The 25,807-nt window shown below is 35.8% G+C and overlaps 1 protein-coding gene across 4 annotated transcripts in view; it reads right to left on the bottom strand.

Annotated features, from left to right (window-relative positions):
* The window catches only part of Atad2b (ATPase family AAA domain containing 2B), a 151,030-nt gene that overhangs the window by 84,424 nt on the left and 40,799 nt on the right, over positions 1–25,807 (bottom strand). For all 4 annotated transcript variants that reach the window (XM_041642944.1, XM_041642936.1, XM_041642947.1 and 1 more), the window contains exons 9-15: positions 22,755–22,853; positions 19,980–20,091; positions 17,681–17,796; positions 16,631–16,805; positions 13,155–13,243; positions 6,375–6,534; positions 3,744–3,834 (exon numbers count right to left, since the gene is read on the bottom strand). In XM_041642944.1, coding sequence (XP_041498878.1) covers positions 3,744–3,834; positions 6,375–6,534; positions 13,155–13,243; positions 16,631–16,805; positions 17,681–17,796; positions 19,980–20,091; positions 22,755–22,853 — 842 coding nt within the window. The remainder of the gene's footprint in view (positions 1–3,743; positions 3,835–6,374; positions 6,535–13,154; positions 13,244–16,630; positions 16,806–17,680; positions 17,797–19,979; positions 20,092–22,754; positions 22,854–25,807) is intronic.

Here is a 25,807-nt window from a genome sequence, read left to right on the forward strand (position 1 = left end):
CATAATTACAGTGTAATAGCAGTTAACATTCAGCTACTCACAGCACTGTAATCCACCCACCAGCTCCACAGGCTAAAGGAATTAGGATTAAAGAAAAAGCTTTCCAGTTTTCCCACACTAACTATCATCATACATCCATTTAATCCTAATAAACATATACTTTACAAAAAAAATGATCTGCTAAAGGCCCCGTTGCAAAAGAGAAAAACAGAAAGGGAGAGAGGGAGGATCCTTCAGATTAGCCACAAACTGGCTTTTCCTATCAGCAATTAAATTAAGTTTCACTTGGTCACATTTATCGGTCAGGCCAGCAGGGGGAGGCATTTGAAAACGTTAGAGCATTGTGCCCTAAACTCAGGCACTATTTCTCCATTAGTAAATCTTTAAAATATATTTTTCTTCGACATACAATTGTTACACTCTTATAACAAAATGAATAGAAAATATTTGCATCAATTTAAAAAGAGGAAAATAAACACAAATAAGTGAATTTTGTAAAAAAAAATAAATAAACTACCATCGTCAAATAAGAACAACCACATTTCTGTTTCTTATAAACATCTACACAGTTAAAGAACATGCAGAGGTTCTCTTTACAAAGAGGCTCAAGTTAACAGTGAAAGCTCAGAGGCCAGTGAGATGAAACAGCAACTATAGAATTAGCCAAAAATTCTCCAAAAATCTAACATTTTGTGGCTGCCATAATATCATGCTAATTATATACAACAGCAATATACTATTCATTCTCTCCTAATCTAGTTCACATAAATGAGTTTATTAACAATAACATTATCTAAAGTAAATTTTCAGTAGTTTATCACAACCAATAAACCAAGAAAGATGAGAAATATTTTTTTTACATTTGCTTGTGAGAAAGTGTTACAGACTTCTATGGTTCTCAACTTAAAAAATCATCAGAATGAACAAAATGGAAACATAAATACAAACTCTCAGGCCCCACAACAGTGAATTACAGTCTCTGAGGGCTTAAAATTTTAAGTCTATATTTTGGAAAATGTTTAGAACCACTCACCTAACACATGCTTCACTAGATTCAAATACAGAAGAATCAAACACTAAGAATCATGGCTAAAATTCCTGGGCTCTGGATAAACAGAGGCCTCCTAGATAGGCTCTTTTCCTGCTGCATTCATAGCGCATATTTGTTCTCTCCAGTGTTCTGGTTTAGAAAACAGATGAGGCCGGAAGTATACTACAACCTTCTAAGAGTTAAAAGTTGATTTGTAAAACAGAAGCATCCCTTCCCATAACCCAGACTTCACCACTGTTAAGCAATGCTCTACTGAACACAAATAGGTAGAAGCGAAGGAAAACGATTCATTTGTATTACTATCAAGTTCCATTTTTTCTGAAGACTGAAGAAGGGTCAAAGTCTGTCTTTCTTTCTTTCTTTTTCTTTTTCTTTTAATGGTATTTTGAGACAGCGTTTCTCTGTGTAACAGCTCTGGCTATCCTGCAACTCACTCTGTAGCCCAGGCTGGCCTTGAAATCACAGAAATCCACCTGCCTTTGCCTCCCAAATGCTGGAATTAAAGGCATTCACCACTATCACCTGGCTGAGGCTTTCCTAAACAATTTTAAACAAAATGTAGGCCCACAATACAGATTATTTTATAAACATGATTTCTTTGTTTTAAGCCTCTCATTGAAAATAAATAAAAAATAGTTAATCATTTTACTAGTTATAAGTTCCTATCACTTGTGAAAACATTCTTGATATCATCTTTTTCTTCTTTACTACTTAAAAAACATACCTGATATACATGTAAAAACCACCATGTTATTTCAAGGTAAAAGTTACCAAACCCATAGTCTATAAAAGGCCAACTATCCTTACAGATATTCATCAAGACTTCAAAATCTTTGGTTAGGCATAGATTTTACTGAGCTGAACCATACATGTTAAAACACATTTGGGGTATATAAACTAATATTCAAAATTAATTTAATATTTATTATTATTCTATTCCTACTTTAAGACCTGCATTTGACTATTTTTAACATGAACTGGTTTCTTAACTGAAATAAATGCCAAAAGTGAACACATAGTCATTTAATTACAGTGGATTTTTAAGTCACTCTCCAGGAAGCTAATACACAAATTTACATACTATACTGCCACCCCATGGAAAGGGGAAAGGCAGGAGAAATTTTTCAGTCCAGTAAGAAATTATATCATAAACAATTTTTAAAGATCAAATACAAGCTAAAATAGATTACTTGGAAAAGTGAGGAGTACTGATTGACTTTTGGAAGCAAATGGAAACTAAGATTCTAATATTTAGGCTGAAGGATTAAACTGCAGTGTGTCATCTCAAATGGAAGGTAAGAAATAGGGATTTTACAATAGCTTCTCTCAGGGATTTCTAACTTCCTGAAGACTTATGCATACTTCAGTTAAGGATCATTCTGCGATAGATTCACAGAAAAAAAAAATTACAAAATTTCCCCAGTCTGATCTGAACTCTAATACCATAATATGATAAAGTAGAGGGGGATAAATCTCTCAAAAGGGGAAAGACTGGTTTTTGTTTTGTTTTTAACCAAGTACCACCCTCTCCCATAAAGCAGCACAAGGCTTTGCAAAGATCAAGCCAAATTTACATGAAATGGGTTTGGCGCATGCTCTCTTATACCAGGCAAAGCTTAAACTGAAGTAGTGCTGGAGAGATTTACGTTTTCTCCTCACCAGAAGATGTCGAGGTCTTTGTGGCTCAAAAGCTGAGGGATGCTGCTTCGGAGATGGAAGTCCCTGTGGATGAAGAGGATAATTCGGATGTAGCTAACTGAATGGACTAATGTTCTATTTAAGTTTTAATTATTTATTTGATAGTGGATCACAATGGTTTTTTTTTTTTAACTAAGATGTTCTTTAGGTTTTGGTAACTTTAAAGTTTTCCCAGTAGATGTTATTAGTGAATTTATTTGAGGGATTTCTTCATAATGCTTAAAATGTTCATGGAGACAGGTAGTTTTTGCTTGTTTATTTGTTTTTTATATTTTTCAGAGTCTGAAAGGAAAACATGAACCAGGTTTGGTGCATGCTCTTGTGCCAGGAAGAAGGGAAATTTCCTTTGTGTATATTCAGCTACTTACTACTGATCTCTTATTTCGAACCTAATTAGTAAGAAAGATGTGAGTTCCATCTCCTGTGCTTATAACGCTCTCATTCTTTTAGGACAGTAAAGCTTATTTACTCTGTGGGTGAGGTTTTCCACTCTGATAAATTCAAATTAAATTGAAAAGTTTTATATTTGAGGCAATACTGGCGAATGCCAGTAAATATTTTGACAAATCCTCCCACCCAACTTCTTTCTAGATCACAGGGCTATTTCTGAGCCCATTCATCCTGTCCATGAAAGCATAGGAGAGTGCAGCCCTGCCATCTACATGGTCCTTTTTTCTCTTAGGTTTATTTCTGCGGGTAAAATTTCTAGGACGGGATAATGTCTAAAAGGAGACACAGTAGCACTATGTAGGTAGGATAGTCAGCATTCCATGGAAGCCATGTCACTACTAAGCTTTGTTCAAACACCTGATAAAAAATTCAACTAAGAAGTGTTCAAATTTTAAAGTGAAATATTTCTATAATTTCTGAATATGAATGCAGAGCCATCTGTCACACAGTTAAAGACATAACTGTAATTCACATTTCAAAATCAGGGGAAGGGGTGCTGAGCAGAACAAGCAATGACAATCAGAATTCAAATAGGAGCACTCACCAACACATTTTTCTGCCAATTCTCCTAAAAAAGCATCAGACAGCTTTGGATTCCAGTCCCTGGTGTGGATCTGTAAGATGTGTTTTCTGGCCTAAGAAGAAGAGTACAGTGGCATAAGACAGCACTGACTTCTCGTGTATTAGCTACAACAAATTCTGACTGCAGCCCCACACCAAGCTGTTGTTTGTTTTAAAAGACACTTAAACACCTTAACATTCGCGTCAACCCATGAGTTATAAAAACTAAAATTTTTGTCCCTGTTTCACAAGTTTAAAACAGATAACGTTCTAAGAGATAAAGAAACTTTAGTGGTGGCATAAAACAGTAAGTAAATCACTAACGTGTGATGAAAATTTAAAACAAAGTTTTTACTTTCCTACCATATTTTTTAAATATTATTATTATTATTATAGGGTAGGTAGGGGTGTGCATACAAATGTTATACAATAGGAAAACTTTTAGAGTCATTTTATTTCCCCTATACTGGTAGGGTCAAAATCTGTGTTTAGCCTGTTTTTAGATGTTTCAAACTAATACTTGTCTATATCAAAGCAGACGTACCGAAGTACTTTGGCCCTATAACTTACAATTAAGTCCGCCTCTAAGCACTGACACATTCCTGGCAGCTGAACCTGGGCCATGAAAGTGAGACTAAATCCGCCCCCAACCCCACCCCAAGGTTCAGGAAACATCAGAGAAGGGGAGAGGGGCTGGCAAATAGCTCAGGGGTTAAGAACACTGGCTGCTCTTCTAGAGGAACTAGGTTCAATTCCCAGACCCATATGGTGGATCACAACCGTCAGTAATTCCAATTCCAGGAGATCTGACATCTATACTCACACAGACATACAGGCATTCACACTCACATGTAAATAAAATAGGAAGAAGAAGAAGAGAAGAAGAAGAGGAGGAGGAGGAGAGGAGGTGAAAGAGGAAGAGGAGGTGAGGAGGAGGAGGAGGAGGAGGAGGAGGAGGAGGAGGAGTGGAAAAAATGTAAGGATGACAGGCCGAGTGCTGTGAAATGCTATTTACTGACATGATAAAGCTATCACACTCACAGGACCTGCAAAAGATCCAGCCAGTCAAAACTGCAGTAAGGATAGAACAGCACTGCATAAAGCCACACCCTAGCTGAGGAACAATTGGTAGCTGATGATGGAGGGAAAATAATTTTTCTTGGTAGGTTGCCCATATTCCAGTGGATGACCCTAAATCCATTTATTTTGTGTATGGGGCAGCACTAAGTCATGTAAGAGGGGCCTGAGAGAACATGAAATTGGGAGAATGGATCGCCAGGATGTGAGAATCTGGGACAATCTGAAGGCAGAAAATGGTGGGTGAATATGAACAAACATATTGTATGGAAGTATGAAATTCTCAAAGAATAAATTAAAATATTTTTAAAGAAAGTTAGAGGGCTATATATGCTGTTCTGACAAAGGTAAACCTGGTACCATTTTAAAGTCTTTAAATTAGCTTGTGACCAGGCAGTGGTAGCACACAACTTTATGCCCCAAGTACTTGAGAGGCAGAGACAGGTGGAACTCTTGAGTTTAAGGCCAGCCTGGTATACAGAGTAAGTTCCAGAACAGTCAGGGCTGCACAGGGAAACCTGTCTCAAAAAAAGAAAAACAATGACAGGTGGTTATGCAGACAGATGTCAAACTGAGGTATCAAACTATTCTACAAAAAGGGTACCCTTTGCTTTTCTATAGTGCTAATTACCAAGGTATCTATCTACATCTAAGTGCGTAAAACAGACAATTCACATACAATAATATACATTAATACACAATTATCTCCACTCATGAGTTCTCATGGAGATTTAAGAAACAAATTGAATACTGGCAGTGGTGGCACATGCCTTTAATCACAGCACTCGGGAGGCAAGGCAAGTGGATCTCTGTGAATTCAAGGCCAGCCTGGTTTACAGAATGAGTTCTAGGACAGGCTCAAAAGCTAGACAGAAAAATTCTGTCTCAGAAAACCAAAAGAAAAAGAAACAAATCAAGACTAATAATAAAAATTTAAAGTACAATTAAGAAGGAAAAAACTTTATAACATAATAAGTAACATTTTCTACAATGAATGACAACATAGAATTCTGTATTAAAGGAACATTCTTGAAATACTACAAATATTATAAATAACATTTACTGCATTTAATTCGCTAGAATTCATATGTTAAGTATAAAAATTTTGGCACAGGATATTTATGGACATATTTTTGGGGAGGGGTGGCAGAAGAGATGGCACACCGCTACTTCTGAGGACCCAGGTTCAGATCCCAGCACCTACACAGTGACTTATAACCACCTGTTATTTCAGTTTCAGGGAATCCAGTACCCGATTCTGGCCTCCACAGGCACCAGGCATGTCTTATGTCTCAGCCCTAAAATGCTAGGGATATATAGGCAGCATTAACAAGGAATGTAACACGGGATTTTATTTTTTTAAGTATTAACTAAGATAGCCCAAAAGCAAAAAATTAACAATGAAAATATAACCTTCAAAGTATATATTTTCTAATGGAGTTACAAAGTTTGTGTGTGTGTGTATCCATGCATATATGCATGTGTATATTGTGTATACACACACACAAAACAAAAAATAAAATAAAACCACTTTTACCCTTTGATCAGGCAGGTTGAAAAGAAATTCTCTGTCAAAACGACCAGGTCTCCTGAGTGCAGGATCTATAGAGTCAAGTCTATTTGTAGCACCAATAACAACAATTTCACCTCTATTATCTAATCCATCCATAAGAGCAAGGAGGGTTGACACTATAGAGCTGTTGGGGGGAAAAAAAGGTCCATGTTAACTTAATGAAAAAAATGTAAACATTATGCTAACATAATTGAGTCTTAAATATTAATACAATAATCATACCATAATACATACTAATACAATACAGAGAAATCAATATTGAAAATACACAGAAAATGCAATAGACATCTAAACCACAGCAATCAAAAGGGTGAAAAAAGATAAAAGAAAGATAATATTGAAATTAAAATCTGATCAGGATGTGCAATTCCATGACAAAGTCCAGAAGTTAGAGACCAGACTGGCCAACATATCAAGACTATCTCAGAAAGAAAGGAATTAAAATCAAAACAAAAGCAAGTCAAAGAACACTTGCTTTGCATACACAAAACCCGGATTCAATGCGCAGAATTACAAAATATAATGGCCAGATGACTCAGTGAGTAAAGCCATTTGCCAGTAGGCCTGATGATCTGAGTTTGAGTTTGGTCCCTAGGACCTACGTGATGGCAGGAACTGATGCCTGAAAAGTTATACACCTTTCCAAGCATGCCATGGCATAAACACATGTACACCACAAAATAAATAAATGTAATAAACTTTCCTGCATCAAAAGTTGTAATCAAGACCATGAAATGGCCAGACAGTGGTGGCACACGCCTTTAATCCCAGCACTTGGGAGGCAGAGGCAGAGGCAGGTGGATCTTGTGAGTTTGAGGCCAGCCTGGTCTATAAAACAAGATCCAGGACAGCCAGGACTATTACACAGAAAAACCCTGTCTCAAAAAAACAAAACAGAAAACATGAAATGAGGAGGCTGGAGAGATCAGTTAAGAGAACTGGCTGCTCTTCCAGAAGGCCCAATTTCAATTCCCAGCACCCACATGGCAGTTCACAACTGTCTGTAACTCCAGTTTCAGGGAACTGGGACCTGGCACTCTTACACAGATATACATGCAGGCGAAATGCCAATGCACATGAAAGAAGAAGAAATAAACCATTAAAAAATGCTTTAAAAAGGAGTGTGAAATGGCAATCCAAGAAAACAAGAAGCTATTTGAAGATTGTATATTAAATGAAAGTGTAAAGTCAAAATATGTAACTATAATAAAAGATAAATACAAACAGTGAAATCTAAATATAGGCAAAGGATTTAAAAAGCAATTCTCCAAAGATGGCATACAAAGGGCATATCATTAAACCAAGCATATGGAAATCAAACCAAATTAGGTACCACTTTAAACCCACTAGAACTACTATAATTAGATTAAAAAAAGTATTGGTGAGACTTAGGGAAATCATAACGCTCACACATTGCTGGGAATTGTGTAAAATGGGGTACTTTTGGACATTAATACAGCAGATCTTCCACTATTTAAGAGCTACCAAATGACCCAACAACATTCACAAGGAAAAATATTATGTGGATATTCAGATCAATATTATTCAGAATAGTGTAAAAGTCAGAGCAAGTGAATAGTCACAAATGAGTAGATAAGTGTGATACATCCACAGACTAGATTATGTCAACAAATGAAGCAAATTAGGCTGCTATCCCAACACTCAGGAGGTTGAGACAAAAGGATCACCAGTTGAGGACACCTTGATACACAGTTTTGCAGGCAAGACTCATCTACAAAGTAAAAACTCTATCCTCAGTGACATCCATTCAAGAAAACGATGAACTGATACAACATGGATAAAGTTTGAAAATACTGCTAACTGAAAAAATATGGACAAAGGGGCCAAACATTGCAGAATCACATTTACATAATATCTAGACTAGGCAAACTTACAGAAACAAAAAGTAGAGTAGTTTCCTAGTGAAGGGAATTTAACAAAAAGGCTGAGAGGAATGCCTGAAGAACACAAGGTTTCTAAGAATATAGAATATTATAAAACTGTGTGGTGGTAACAGAACTCTAAAAAGATTCTGAAAGCCAATGAACTGTATCGTTTAAGTACATGAACTGCATGGAGAGATGGCACAGCATTTAAGAGCACTTACTGCTCTTCAAGACATACTGGGTTCAATGTCCAGTATCCAAAAGGCAGCTCACGATCAACTGTAACTACAATACTGGGAGATTCAACACTTTCTTCTGGCCTCAAGGACACTGAGCACACATATGGTACACAAACATACGTGCAAGCAAAAAGGAAACACACATACACATAGAAATAAATAAATCTTAAATAAACAGGTAAAGTCAGATGTGGTGGTACATGTCTAATAATTCCAGCAGTCAGTCAGGAAATGGATACAAAGAAATTCAAGTTCCAGGTCAGCCTAGGCTACAGCTATCAGAAAACAATGGAGAGCAAGAGAAATTCTCAGCAGATAGAGTGTTTGTCAGTCCTTGGAACCCAAGAACTAATTACCCAAAGGTTGTCTCTGATCTGTGTATGTGCAGAGTGGGTGTAAATGGAGCAAACTAGAGAACCAGAGCATGGTAGTGCGCGCACATAGAAATAGATAATCAGGGGCCTGAGGAATGTCTCGGTCCAGAAGGTTGAAATTAGCCTGGGCAACAAAAAAAAGTCTAGTTTTATAGAAAAAATATTTGAAAATAATTTAAATTTACAGTGGTAGCGTATTTACCTCCAGCCGTGTACAGGTATCTACCTTCAATCCCAGCATTTGGAAGGCAGATGTGTGACTTCCAGGAAGGTGGAGCTCTGTGATTTTGAGACAAAACCTGCTCTACATAGTTCCAGTACAGTGAGGGGTATATAAAAAGACCATCTTGGGGAAGAAAAAAAAAGTGCCTACAAGCGGCCCTAGATTTTTGATCCCTAGAATTGGGGAGGGTTACAGCAGTATATTTTCAGTAGAGAGCAATTGTGGGATTATCATGGTATCCCTGAATTCTAACAACAGTGTTCTTAGTTTGTCAACTGTTCTCACTCCTATTCTTTATTTTTACTGCTGAAATAATTTCTAGAATACACAAACCTTGTCAAAATTAATTTTCCTTCCCAAATATACTATTCTAGCTGTGTTTTAAAAAATTGTATACAAAATCAAAAGCCAATGTTTAGGAAATCCATGCTTTCTGTTTTCTAATTGGATTACTGAAAATTTATGATATAGGCATCTTACCCAGCAAAAAAAAAATGAGGCAGTATCTTTGAATTATAAATTTATGTTTAATTTGAATTTGGTCTGATTTGAATCTAAAATGACCTACACTGGCTCATGTTGGGATGTTTGGTCCTCAACTAATGGTACTGTTTCTTCTAGAAGTTTCCAGTCTCATTTTAAGATTTGTAATCCATTCTGAGTTGATTTTTTAAAGAGTGGAAGTAGAGATAAAGTTTCACCTGAGGAAATGTAAGTTCCTAGTATCATTTATTGAAATGTTTGATCATTGAAATGTTCTTTCTCAAATGTTTGATTTTAACTCTTCTGTTTGTTGGAAATCAGATGACTATAGATGCACTGTTTTATTTTTGGCATCTCTTTTCTATTCCAATTGTTTATGTGTCTTTTTCTAGCCAATAACAACCTGTTTGGGTTACTATGTTTCTATAGTATATATTAAAATTAGCTGTTATATTGCATCTAATTTTCTATATCCACAGGATTTCTCTTACTACTAAGGGTGCTTTGTGCTTTCCTATCAATTTTAGGGCTGTGTTAATGCAATTTTCTGAAGAGCGTCAATGTAATTTGAGGGGAACTCCATTTAAGTGTAACTTGCTGTGGTTAGTATGGACATTTTAATAATACTAATCAATGACATTATCTATTTTTCATTTGCATTTTTGTTCTGTCTCTCCAAATTTTAATTATTTATATGTATATTTATGTGTCTGTGTGTCTGAACATGTGTATGTGTGTGCTTTTAAAAACCAGAAGAGGGAAGCCCACAGATGGAGTTACAGATAGTTGTAAGCTACCCAACATGGGTGTTGGAAAACAATCTCTAGTGCTCTAGAAGAACATACAGTGGTCTTAACCATTCTCTACAGTCCCTTCTTCAATTTCTTTATCGGAGTTTGTATTTTCATGTAGAACTTTTTTATTAACTAAGTTAAAGTAACTTATAGGTATTTTGTTTATATTGTGAAGCACTTGCTTTCTTGATTTTCATGGCAAGTTTAATATTATTGTATAAAGTCAATTTTGTTTCCTCTATGTCAATTTTGTATAGCAATTTTGCTTCCCTTAACACTTTATTTATAGTAAGGGGGAAAATGCATATCACGGCATGCATGTGGAGAACAGAAGACAACTTGGTGAGTTGTTACTGTTCTGAAACAAAGCGTCATAGATACTAGGCCTGCCTCAAATGTGGAGGCTGTCCTTGAACTCCTGCTCTTGCCTCCACTCCTGAGAGTGCTAAGATTACACACATGCATCACCATGCCAGACTACTTACTATTGGTCAATCTAAATTTTGTATGTCCTCCGTGTTCAATTTTGGTAAGTCAAATGTCAAAAAAAAAAAAAGTTTCCTCTTTAGGCTTTCCTATTAGCATATAGTTGTTCATAATAATCCACACTGTTATAGTTAATACTTGACCTTCAATATTTGTTTATTTGAAACTGCATTTATTTGATTATATTTCTTACTTTTTCTGATTATTCTTCGAGGTTTATCAATATTACCAATAAAAAATCTTTTACCTCACAGATCTTTTTTTTATATTTACAATTTTTCATTTAATACTGTTCTCACTATTACTTCTTCCTTTTACTAATTTTGTTTGGTTTACTCTTGTTTTTCTATGTCCACTAGATGAATCATTAAATTGTTTATTTAAAATCTAAGTTTTATTTTGGGCTTATTGCAATAAATTGTCTTCAAAAGTATTGCTTTTACCATAGCTCTTAGGTTCTGATATATCATATATTTACTTTTGTTTGCTTGGTTTTTTTTCTTTTAACCTACTCTGCTTCACTAATTGTTTGTATTTTTTTAAAGATATTGGTATACATGTATATGCATGAGTATGGACAGGTAAACACCAAACATCTATAAGTCAGAATAGGTACCCAATGCCTCGGAGCTGGAGTTGCAAGCAGTTCTAAATGCCTGGATTGTACCGTGTGTTTGAGGATCTGAACTCCAGTCCGCATGATTGTCCACTAAGATGACTCAGAGTTATCTATTCAGGCTCCCACTTTCATTTATTTTGAGAAATCTCCTCTCTTTCTCTAATACTAATTTTTATTTGAATTATTGGATTCCTCATTTGCAGGGTTTTTTTCTCACAAACCCTATTGCTTTGCTGAATTTCTCATTTATATCATGAATTATTTTCTAAACATTGTTGAGTCGTCTGCATTCACCTGAATCTCATTCAGTTACATTACATTCACTCTAAAGAATTCTTTCTTAATCACTTCATTTCTATTTTTTTCCTTGGAGGTCTAGTACTTGACAGCTACTATGCTCAGCTGTCATTTAACCACTTTTCCTGTGATTTTTTTGGTGAGCTTACAGTATCAATGTATTTGGCTGATCGGGTATCGCTGCCCTTTTATGAGTGACAATCATAGAATACAGTTTTCTTTGAAAATGTGCCTCTAGTCACCAGTTTGGTAAATTATGTAGGCTTTAGCTCTAGTACCACAGGGTCTCTCAATGGCTTCTTTTATGGGAATTAGTAAATTTAGATGTGGCTTAAAGGGTCAAAAATCCTTGTCTCCAAATGCCACAAGGATAAAAAGGCATTCTAGAGTCAGATGTGAGGCACCCAAAAATATTGGTGAGCTCTCTGTGGTTCCAGAAACATACAAAGTGGATATTTTCCTAAGACTGGTGGCAGGTTCTTGGGCCCACGTAAGGCTCCAATGAACAAAACTGGTACACAGCACTCGACAGAGACAGATGACATGACTTGAGATAACTATATGGATGCTGGGACTGGAGTGGTAGATTAGAATCTTGGACAGATTGTGACAGGAACCTGACTGACAAAGAGCCTTAAGGAAAAGAAGTGAAATATGGTCACCATACCAAAACATACCTGGTAAATCAAAACATCATTTTGTGGTAAATAACTGTATTTGTGAATTAGAAACCATTCTAAATAATCAATGTATCAAAATAAAATAGCAAGAGCGGGATGGGTAAAATGTGCACTGTGCAAGCACCCCCATAAAAGGTGACATGAATGGTAAAATGAATTCATAATCTCAATTCTGCGGGGAGGGAGGAATAAGGAGCAATTCAAATTCTCACATATTACAGGAATAGAACATAGGACTGTGGAACTGGAGAGATGGCTCCACAGGTAAAGGCACATGACACAAGCCTAACCTGAATTCTATCTCTAGGACCCACATGCTAGGAGAAAAGCAAACACCCAAAAGTTGTCCTTTCATCTGAATGAGCACACACACAATAAATAATAAAAGCTATTTTAGACATCTACCCCCAAAAAAGTATAATACACATTCACATAAAGCCATGAATACAAGTATTCACAGTAGGACTATCACAGAATAAAACCAAAAGCAACCAAATCACTATCAGATTGTAAAATTAATCCTGTGTTGAGTGAAAGAACCTCTACAAAATAGGCTACATTTTAAAATTTCTATAAGTTTTAAAGTGTTTAACTAAGGGCGAAAACCAAATACTACATCAATAAGTAAAAAGAAATCAATATAGTTAGTTCAGGAAAACCCACCTGTGGATCTGATCTTGTCTACTAGAACGAACTGGAGCTAATCCATCTATTTCATCAAAAAATATTATAGAAGGCCTCATCAAATATGCCTAGTAAAGAAAAATTAAAATTACTTAATTTTTTGCTTTTGAATTTAACTTTATATTTCCCGAAAAAGGAACATAAAAACAAATAGTACAACATGCAGCAAGTATTTAAAAGTACACAATGGGGCTAAGGAATGTAGCTGAGGGGTAGATCATTTTCTTAATGTTTACGAGAACCTGGGTTCAATCCTAAGAATCAAAGATCAAAGCAATGAGAACAAACCAAAACACAGTAAAAAGGAAACAGCAGCAGCAGAGTCAGCTACGAGGTATCCCACAGACCACAACCACTATTTTCAGGCATTTGTTCATCTTTTCTTTAATAATAAAAATTGAATTCAGGACGACTTCACAGATTCTAAGAATCTACTCAACCACAATCCGCACACTGCCCAGTCACTAACACTTTTTTTTTTTAAATATTTATTTATTTAGTATGGATACAATATTCTTTCTATGATATGCCTGCAGGCCAGAAGAGGGCACCAGACCCCATTACAGATGGTTGTGAGCCACCATGTGGGTAGCTGGGAATTGAACTCAGGACCTCTGGAAGAGCAGGCAATGCTCTTAACCACTGAGCCATCTCTCCAGCCCCTAACACTTTTTTTTTTAACATAACTATATATCTAAGTAGGCTTTCATACAAATACATAATATTTGCTACTTTCATTTTTAAAAGTCATAATTATAAGCAAGTGTTTAAAAACAGAAACAAACATTCCATCGAGCCCTACTTACCCAAGAAAACTATGAAATAGTAGCAATAAAGCAAATATAAATAACTAACATATATTTGTATCTCTAGCATGATATGACTAAAAGTTCTTTCTTTGTTGTTTGTTTTTGTTTTTGAGACAGGGTTTCTTTGTGGCTTTGGAGCCTGTCCTGGAACAAGCTTTTGTAGCCCAGGCTGGCCTCGAACTCAGAGATCTGCCTGCCTCTGCCTCCCGAGTGCTGGGATTAAAGGCATGCACCACCACTGCCCAGCTGACGTAATAGCCAAAAAGGTTTAACTTTTAACTCACTAGACAACATGTGAGAATTCCCATAAATTCTTCACTCTTCTATTACCAGTATCTTACATTTTTTAGTGATTATTTTTCCTTCAATTATTCAGATGGCCTGTCTGAATTAGCATTAGACACTGAACACAACATCTAGATCTTACTTATTCCTCTTTCTATTATCTAGAAAATAGCAATTTTGACACTACTTTTTTCTTAAGACATAATTTCACTATATAGCCCTGACTGTCCCGAAACTTGCTATGTAGACAAGGATGACCTCGAACTCAGAGATTCACCTGTCTCTGCCTCTCAGGTTCTAGGATTAAAGGTGTGCACCACTACTCCCTGCTCTACACTATTAACTTGCAAATGGCATTTGAATTATTTCACCCATTATATATCAGTTTTTTGAATAAAGGGTATTTTGTTTTGTCTTGAGATTCTCATTCTGTAGCCCAGGAGGATCTGGATTTCAGCATAAAGACTAGGCTGGCCCCTAAATCTCAACTGCAGGGATTAGAGGTGTCAGTTGGCAAACCTGGCTTTCACCATAGAAATGCATGGCTAATAAATTCTTGATTGTACTTTTTCTTCACACATATTGATTGGGGCATAACCAAATATAAAATGAATTTCCAAATAAGACACATTTCCTTCACTAAACCCAATATTTACATGAAAACTAGCATTAGGACTAATTTTTTAAGGTATAGAAAAATTGTGGTTTGCTTGTTCTTTGTTGAGACAGGGTCTCACTCTTTAGCTCAGATTAGTCTGAGACTTGATGGCAGCCCTTCCAGCTGACCCTCCTGGAGGCTAGGATTATAGTCTCATGCCTCCATGCCTGGTTTTCATTTCCTAGGCTCACCTGATCCCTTCACCTCAAAATCAGGTGTGAGTTTTCCTTTACTGTAATGCTTACTTTTTTCCTGTGATTCTGGAATTGAAACCAGGACCTTATACACACAGTAATAATAATTAGTAATAAATATCTGGAACTACAATTGAATACTACCATGTTCTGTTTTAGAAAATTACATTTTAAAAGTCACTGTTATATTTAACATACTCATTTCTTTTCATTCTGCCTTTTTAAGGCACTCACTTAATTTTGAATTCTATTAGTCATATATTTATAATCTGGTGTGGTCTGGGTAACTATACCTCAAACATTTCTTAAATTTTGTTGCCTTTAGGGTGGCACTTAAATGATTAGATAGTGAACTATTCAGAAGGTAGGGTCCGTCCTTAGGTCACTGAGGACACATCCAAAAAGAGATCACGGGAACCTGACTAATATTAAATATTTCATTTTTTCCTCCCTGGCTAATGAGCTAAAACATTAACAGTTTGGTTCTGTCATGTGCTCCACCATTATGTGCAATTTTAGCTTAGGTCTAAACCCAAGGGACTAATAACGGACTATGACCACCAGGTGAGCCCAAATAAACTCATCTCTTCATAAGCTAATTGTCCCAGGCGGTATCTTACTACAGTGACAGAAAAGATTCATATAACTATGACCATAAATAACATATCCCATAAACATTCAACATTTTCTGTCTATACCATTTTCTCAATAAAATTATAACCTAAGATTACTTTACATCCCAGGTTTCCAGTGGTACCTAACATAGTATTATACACACAACAGTCACCACAGTGTTTTATGGATCATAAATATCCAAATCTTTTAGAAAAATATAAGTTAAATATAAGCAGCTTTCTACAACCATGAATGAGAGTTCTGCACAATTCATGAATGTTTCAACCACCGGAAGATAAACCTGTTTTTCAGACACTCTTTATCTGTAGCAAACACATACAAAGTTTTTCTTCTTAGTCATTATCTCTACATTAACACGTGTGTCCACCCTGTGCCACAAATCTATGGACAGTCCAAATCAAGATTTTAAACTTACTTAAAACAAAATAATAAGGTATGTATCATTTTTTAACTCAATTGTATGGTTCTGAAGTATGAATTTTGCCAAAAACATGTTCTTCCAATGTCAGTTAAGTTGGACATGTCTACCAAAACTAATTACATAGTATATATTTATATGAAATGTTATAAAATATGGGGGATGATGTTAAGCATACAAGAAGATGTACATAAATACTTTATTATTTTATATACTAGATTGTATAAAAACTAGAACATCTGTAGATTTTCTATGTACGAACAGACAGGAACTGCTGGAACCAATTTCCCACAGGTAATATAAAATAACTATGCCTTTAAAGCTTACAATTTAAATTACTGATCTTATATTTCACATACTAATTGGAATATATGTCTCCTCACAACTTTATTTGAAGATAAAGTATTCTTTTTAAAAAAGGAAAAGATACCCTTGAATTAGCTGATTTTTCTTACCTGATCAAAAAGAAGCCGAAGTTGTCTTTCAGACTCACCAACCCACTTGCTCAAGCAATCTGCTCCTTTACGCATGAAAAAAGCCACCTTTTTGTCTCCTTGACTGCATTCATTTGCTAATGCTCTGGCAACCAAGGTTTTACCTGTTCCAGGAGGGCCATAAAACAAACAACCCCTAGAATAAGAGAAACAAAAAAATTATTTAAAGAAGTTTATACCAATGGTTTTATAATCAAAGAAATTCATGAAGATTATCTAAGAGAATTGTTATCATCAACAATCACCAATTTAAGATTTCCCACACCAACATATAATTTTAGATAGCTATGTAGTAATTCTAAGCACTGATTGATCTGGAATTCCCCTCTGTATGCTATGAATATATTATATTAGCATGGGTTAATAAAAAAGTTGCTTTGGCCTATGGCAGGGCAGAATAAAGTCAGGCGGCAAATCTGAATAGGGATACAGAGAGAGAATAGGCAGAGTCAAGGAGAAGCCATGTAGCTGTCCAATGAGACAGACAGAGACAGACACTAGAACCTTACCATTAGGTCACAGCCTCAGGACATACACAGATTAATAGAAATGGGTTAATTTAAGATTAATTTAAGCTAGCTAGAAATACCCCTGAGCCATTGGCCAAGCAGTGTAATTAATATAGTTCTGTGTGATTATTTGGGTCAGGGAGCCAGGGTTGAAAGAACAGCTCCTTTCTATAACTGATAAGGCTTTTTCTAGTATATTTCCAAGTTTCACTTTGGTGAGCCCTCAAAGGACCAAACTCTTGCAATCAGAAAAGGGTTAAATTAATTCTAGAGAAATAAGTCTGGAATTTTACATCTCCATAAAGAATTTCGTCCTGTGCCTGAAGGACTCCTAAACAGGTACAGTTGAAAAACAAACCTTTGTGCTCTAAATAAAAATTTCTAATCATCATTGTTAGAAAAAGTCAAACAAATATATATAAAATTTTTATAATCAAAGGCTAATTAATTGATATTCAATCAATTAACAATAACAGTATAAAAATAAACATCTAAGACATACCTTGGAGGCTGAATTTTAAATTTTTCAAAAATTTCTGGATATAAAAGTGGAAAAACTACCATCTCCTTCAGAGCATGTATATGATGGCTTAGTCCACCTATGCTATCAAACCGCACCTTGAGAAAAAAAGGAGGAAATTTAATATAAAGTGATTTCATAGGTTCTAAAATTTTGTTTGTTTTTGAGTCAGTCTTACTATGTAGCACTGTCTATCTAGCTTTGTGTACAACAGGCTGGGCTTGAACTCAGAGATCCACCTGCCTCTGCCCCCCAAGTGCTGGAATTAAAAGCATGTGCTACCATACCCGGCCCATGTTCTATAAATGTTTTTAATTTATGAGTTCCATAATCCACAAATACATTCTTTCAGGGGTTTTTGAGCATGCATACAAGTAAGTTTTTGGCTGCACACAAATACATGTAGAAAAATATAGTCAAAGTTAAACTCAGAGTCAAAGTAAAGTATCTTTTAGTAATTGAACAACCCAGGAATAAGATCAGCGCCTAACTGGAAACGTCAGCAAGTATCTATAGAAGGTGTCACATTTATACACTAACACTTCCCATCCTTCTGCATCCTCAGCTGGTGCAATAACTGCTCCCCCCGACAAAATTTAGTTAATGGATAGAGCCAGAAGACATTTTCTACTACTGTGACTCTCTCCAAAACACAACATAATCAAACAAAAACTTACTCTTTAGTATTTAATTCCTCTACTAAGAAATAAATTTAATTTTTCCACATAGGAGACAATAATGAAGAAACAGGAAAGCACTGATATACCAGAAGTGACAAAAACTGTTTATTTCACTCATAACAGTTATATCAATTAAGACTTTATAAAAATTGTTGAAAAACTGCCTAAAGAAAATTTTATAGAATGTTAACAGTGATTGCCTATTGGAACCTGGTGGAGCCCTTTCCCTACTTCTCATTCTACCATGGAACTTGGAAATGATTTATAAACTATTTATTATGGCAGGAAAAAGAAATTATAAAAAACTAATTATAAAAAATTAAAGCAGATCAAAACCAGGAACATTTTTTAAAAAGTTAAATTATTTATATATATATGTAATAAAATTAGAATTGACTGGCAGAGACAGCTAAAGTTAATAGACTTAGAAGAGTAAAGTAGTACTGGCAAACCAAATCTAAAGATAATGAGGTTCTCAAGAAGTGTACTATTTCCTAGGGATTCAGGACATACACAATCTAAAATTTCCTTTAGTACTAAATAATGAAACAAATATTTTACTCTATGACTTTGGATTGAGGACAACTACATTTTTATCTTCAATAGTATACTGAACTCTAATTTGATAATTTCTTTTAAATCACATAGAAGCAGTTAAATTATGTATGAAGATGCAAGAGACCCAGAAAAAAATCAGATAAATTCTTGATTATGAGGGAATATTCCAAATTACCCCAGCATGAGACATTATAATCAGTGGACCACGTTTGTATAAACTTGGTTCTTCTCAGACCACATCCCTTCCTTGGAGTACAACTATCACCTGTCCACAGTGGCTTCAACAGTATTTACACTGATGACATATACCTAAATTTCTACCATATATTCCTACCTTATATCAAACCAGTCAGTTGCTTACAAGTGCCTTATACTTATGGTACATCAGAGATACCTATAACATGTCTGAAGTCAACTAAAACCCCTTCCCATCTTATTCCTCCTCTTGTATACTCTCCTTCAGATAATGGAACCACCCAATACCTATCAAGACTATCAATTATCTACCTATCTGCTTAAACCAGAAGCCTGCACAATATACTCAGTTTGTTTCTGTCACTCTCCAAAAGCAATTAATTCACTAAAATCCATCATATTTGAATACCTTAATTATCTCAAGTCCATTTATCATTTATTTCTCTGCAATTCTTTTTTCTATGGTAATTTTGTTATCCAGCTAAGTCCCTATAATACCAACTTGTTTCTCTTAAAATTCATTAGCCAGAGGAAGGTACATAAAATCCAAGTCTGATCATAAAATCAGGTAATTCCAACAACAACCCGTTGCTCCTAGCGTTAAACAGAATTGTAAAACCCTCTCAGCTTCATTTCCTACCTGCTGAAGATTCTAGTAACACTGAAAGAAAAAAAACTTAAGTAGCATGTGTGACCAAGGTTTTGAGGACCCAAAACACACACATGAAACTACAAATATTGGTCATATCTGAGTTTCTACTTCTTCAAGTGTTGTTTTAGAAATAAGGAAAACCTTAAAAACAAAAAAAAAATAATAAAACTACTTCTGGAAACATTTACAAACTTACTGATTTATCAATATTCATCGGATCAACATCAGCCAAACTCGCACCCACTTTCACTCGTTCTCGGAGAATGCCACTTGCTAAATCTTCTGCTCTGAAGTTCATAGGCAAACACCTGAAATTTACAAAACATGAAAATAAAGGCATCAAAAACTTCACATGTGAGAAGGTAAAGGCTCTTGCCACCAACCTGAATTGGACCTACAAGATGGAAGGCAAAAAACCAACTCCCACAAGTTGCCTCTGACCTTCATGTATGTGCCTAATGATGTACAAAAATAAAACAAAAGCTTAATTTTCTTAATCCTTCACACTACAATGTCAAAATAAGTAAAAAAAAAATCTTTGACATGTTTTTCATCTTTTTGGCTTATCATAATCCCGAAAACAATATGAAAAGGTCTGATACTTTAAACTGCATTTTCTGGATGCTTTCAAATTGACCAAAACCAGTCATCCAACAGGTAAAGCAAACATCAGCATTAAACTATTTTCTCAAAGAGTTTAGCCTCTCCCAATAGGAAATCTGGGAGCTTGGTCCTCAGTGTAGGACCTCTAAGAGGTGAAGCCCAGTCAGAGGTCACTGGGGACACACTACAAGAGGAAAGGAATGTCTCATGAGACCCTACTCAATGTCCATCTTAGTCCCCCATTTCCAAATACTTCACATATGATATCCTCTCTTCCATGTGCTTCTGCCATAATGGCATCTGCTATGATGTGATGCAGCCACAGGGAGAACCACGAGAACCAGCACCATATTGTATGTCCTCAATTTCATGCTAAATAAAATCCTTTTCTCTACAAATCACCTAGCCTCCAGTTTGTCGTTATAGCACAAGAATATGGCTTAATACAGGTAAAAAAAAAAAAATCACAATATGGCATAGCCTCAAAAGCAGAGTTCTATGGTAACTCCAACTTTACTAACATTTCTGAATCCTAATTTACCTTTAAAATCATATTCCCAAAGTAAGTTATCATAACCTGGGGATACAGCTTAGTGGTACATATTGTACCACTAGTTCTGAGTTTAATTCCAAAACTATCATTATCTTTCTCTCTCTCCCTCCCTCACTCCCCATCTCTGTCTGTCTCTATTAGAAAAGAATACTGAATAGACTATTTAAATGCCTGTATTTAGGACAGGCAGTGATGGCACACACCTTTAATCCTATACTCAGGAGGCAAAGGCAGGCGGATCTCGCCTGGTCAGCACTGGTAGACCTTGTCTCAAATAAACAAACAAACTTAGATTCTTTCCTTATATCTTTTTCCCATCATCCATAAGATTTGCTTTAGTACATAATTCATATTAACACAAACCTGAAAATGGTTAGCTAAAAATGTGGTATTTCTAAATTATTTATATGTGGACAAATGATAGAACCACTAAACAAAATTACCTATATTGTAAATGTAAAATAGAGTATTGAGTCAGGCAGTGGTAACACATGCCTTTAATTCCAGCACTCAGGAGGCAAAGGCAGATGATTTCTGAGTTCAAGGCCAGCCTGGTCTATAGACTGAGTTCCAGGACACCCAAGGCTATGCAGAGAAACCCTGCTTCAAAACATTAAAAAGGAAGGAAGGCAGGAAAAGAAAAGAAGGAAAGAAAGGAAGAAAACTTCCTCGACTTTTAAAAAAATAACTCTGTGACACTTGCCACAGTTTAACCAGTCAATTATTCTACTTAAGCAGAGATCACCAAAGGCAGACAACAATAAAAACAAAACAAAGTTAAAAAAAATTTTAAAAAGGCCAAAATTCTTGTGTTGGATGGTGTACACATTAGATCTCAAGCATTCAGTAGTGTTCAGCATCCTTCTCTGGATGTTAAACTCATTTTAAGTGTAAAATCAGCCTCATAAAATGGATGTGAGCTGGACGGAAATACAGAGGGAAAGATGACACTACCACACAGACTACCCTGGTGTTCTTGCCTCTCCCTCCTTCTCCTATTCAGCATTACTTGACTTTAGTACTTACACACTAAGTAATTTAAGGAACCTATCCCAAGATTAGATACCACCTGTAAGAACTATAAAGTAATATTTAAAATACTGAGGCTGAAGAAATGGCTCAGAGGTTAAGAACACTAGCTGCTCTTGCAGAAAACCCAGGTTCAGTTCCCAACATCCACATGGCAGCTCACAACCATCTGCACCTCCAGTTCCAGGCATCTAACACTCTCTTCTGGCTTCCTCGGGCATCAAGTATACACATGGTATACACACATGAAAGAAAACACACATATAAAATGAAAGCAAAAAAAATAAGGGCTAGCAAGATGACTCACTCATAAGGCAAAGACATTTATCACCAAGCCTGATGACCTGAGTTCAATTCCAGGAGCACAAATGTTAGAAAATCAGAAATGACTCTGAAAATAGCTAAGTAAATGCACAAACACACACATAATTACATTATTTAAACATATATTTAATACTAAGGCTATATTGAGAAACCCTGTCTCATAAACGAATGAATGAATGAATAGATAATTAGCATTAACAAAATGCCATTATAAATAAGAAACTTTTGTTTGCTTGTCTGTTTTATTTTTTGATATAGTGTTTCTTTCTGTGACAGTCCTGGCTGTCCCAGAACTTGCTTTGTAGACCAGGCTGTCCTCAAATTCATAGAAATCTGCTTGTCTCTGCCAACTGAGTGCTGGAATTAAAAGAATGTGTCACTACACCCAGAGAAACATTTTTAAAAAGAAAAACTTTTTTTTTCTCTTCTACTATAGAGGCAGCACTAAAAATATTTACTAACCTGTTTCTTGCTCTTGCCATACTTTTTGATTTCCTTCTTTCAAAGCGTTCTTCATCAGAAGAGGTTGTATCACTACTATGAATGGCATGCTTCTTCCTCCTATTGGAAAAGGAAAAGTATTAAAACCTTATAACTTCTGTCATTTGTTGTAGGTGTGTGCTTGCTTGCTTTGGTGGTAGTGTTCTTAAACCAAAGGCCTTATAAATAAAGAGGACCTGCTCCACCATTGAGCTAAGACCTAGCCTACTGGTAGTATTACAAAACACAATACTATCATATCTGTAATTAGCACAGGAGAAAAATCCATTTATTCATTCAGCAAATGTTTATTTAGATCACTATCTTCATGCAGTTCCCATCTCACAAGGAATGAAGGCCAAGCTCCACAGAAAAGAATAAAAACTACCGAACAGAACACCTGTAATTTTTCAAATATGGAAGCTTAAAAAAGTAGTCAAGCAACAAACTTACATTCAAATATCTATATTGTTGTAAGTATCAAAATCAGAGAACAAGACATTTATCTTCTTAATCTTCCTTTCCCAAATTATCAGAAATAATTCAATCATTTTAAAAAGTATACTTGTTTACAGAAAAATAAAGGCTTTTACTTTCTACTAAAGACTCTTCTACCTTGTTTGCAGTCTTAACAAATACATAAAATACTTTTAATGAAAAAGAAAAATACTTAGCCAGGCATGATGGTATACATCTCTAGTCCTAGATATTTGGGGAAAGCATGAAGTAAGAGATTCTCTTGAACCAAGAGACCAGCCTGGACAACATAATAAGATCCTATCTCAAAATAAGTAAATAGGATTGGAGATATGGCTCAGCAGTTAGTATTACTGGCTACTCTTCTAGAGGATCAAGGTTCAGCTCCCAATAATCACAAGGCGGCTCACAGCTATCTATGTAACTCCAGGTCAAAGGGATCCAATGCCCTCTTCAGGCCTCCAGAGGCACCAAGCATACATGCAGGTAAAATACTCATACACAAGATAGTAAAATATTAATTATCTAACCCAGCAGTGGTGGCGCACACCTTTAATCCCAACACTAGGGAGGAAGAGGAAGGTGGTCTCTGTGAGCTTGAGTCCAGCCTGGTCTACAAAAGCTAGTTCCAGGACAAATAGGACTGTAATACCAAGAATTCCTGTCTCAAAAAAAAAAATCTAAAATAACTAAATAAAACAAATAATTTATAATCATAAGCTTATTAAGGAAAGACTAGACAACATATTAGACTAAAGTCATTTCAAAAAAGAAATAAAGTTATTATGAATATAGCCAGGCACTTCGGCATACATTTTAATCCCAGCATTTGGGAGGCACAGAGATAGTCTGATCTCTCTGAGTTCAAGGCCAGCCTGGTCTACAAAGAAAGCTTCAGGATAAATCAGGCCTATATAGAAAGATCTTGCCTCAAAAAAAAAAAAAAACAAAAGAAAAAAATTATTACGTAACTGGTCTAAAAACTGAAATAATTTTCAAAGTTTACTACAAAGCCGGGTGGTGGTGGTACACTCACTCATTTAATCCCAGCACTCAGGAGCCAGAGGCAGGCAGATCTCTGTGAATTCTGGGCCAACCTGGTCTACAAGAGCTAGTTCCAGGACAGGCTCCAAAGCTACCAAGAAACCCTATCTCGAAAAACCAAAAGTTTACCACACTGGATCCCTTCAACATGTCTAAACTGAATTTATCATAACCAAATGAAATTCTTCATTCTTTTAAATTGTATATATCAAGACGTAGACACAAACATGAAACTGAATCAGACTTAAAACCTTCTGGCTGGGTATAGTGGTATATGCCTAGTCATGCCCACACATAGGAAATGGGGAAAGTTCTAGGCCAGCCTGAACTATGGTGCGACCTTGTTTCAAATACATACATACATACTGCATACATAATGCTTCTACATCACAAAGGAAACAACTATCAGAGTAAAGAGACAGCCTAAAGAGAAAATCTTTGCCAACAATTTATCAAATAGGGGATTACTATTTAGAATATGTTTTTAAAAATCAAAACATTTTTTGCCTTTAATCCCAGCACTTGGGAGGCAGAGGCAGGCGGATCTCTGTAGAGTTTGAGGCCAGCCTGGTCTAGAAGAGCTAGTTCCAGGACAGGAACCAAAAGCTAAGGAGAAACCCTGTCTCGAAAATCAAAAAAAAAAAAATTCAAAACATTAAACACAAAAAGACTATGTAATAGTCCAATCAATAAATAGGCATTATGGAAGAAGCAAGACGGTTGCCACAAACTCATAGCCGGAGAAATTATAGAAAGGAACGGTTTCAGGCTGGAGAGATGGCTCAGCAGTTAAGAGCACTGGCTGCTCTTCAACAGGACCTGGGTTCAATTCCTAGTACTCACGTGGCAGCTCACAACTGTATATAACTCCGTTCCAGGGGGCCCAACACCATGGCAAAATACTGATGCACATTAAAAAAGAAATATGTTGTAATAAAAACCCACCACTTAAGAAAAGAAAAAAAGAAAGGAATTGTTTCTAAAATTTAATAAATAAAAGTAAAATGATACATTTCTAAATTTCTAAACTCTGTACCTACTAGTTTTGTTTTTAAGATTAAAAAGGGGGAAGCATTAACGACCTACTACCCAAGTATGGCTGGCACAAGTATCTGTATTCCGAACTTGTAGGGAGCTGAGGCAAGAGAATCACTTGAGCTAAAAGCTTCAGGCAAGTCTGGGAAACAAAGCAAAACTAGTTTTCTCAATGGAAAAAAAAAATAGTCACCGTCTCAAAGAAAGAAATCATGGACCATTCTACATTCAACTCATATGAGATCAAAAACTTTGTTGCTATAGGACATGAAAGTTAAAATTAATTAAAAATTAAATTTAAAAATATGCCGGGCAGTGGTGGTACACACCATTAATCCCAGTATTCGGGAGACAGAGACAGGCAGGTCTCTGTGAGTTTGAGGCCATCCTGGTCTACAAAACGAGTTCCAGGACAAGCTCCAAAGCTACAGAGAAACCCTGTCAAGGAAAAAAAAAATTACAAATAAACTGTGAACCAA

Source organism: Microtus oregoni, unplaced genomic scaffold (assembly GCF_018167655.1).
Source record: "Microtus oregoni isolate MIOR12 unplaced genomic scaffold, Mior012 000002F_ref0000024, whole genome shotgun sequence".
NCBI classification, from domain to species: domain Eukaryota; kingdom Metazoa; phylum Chordata; class Mammalia; order Rodentia; family Cricetidae; genus Microtus; species Microtus oregoni.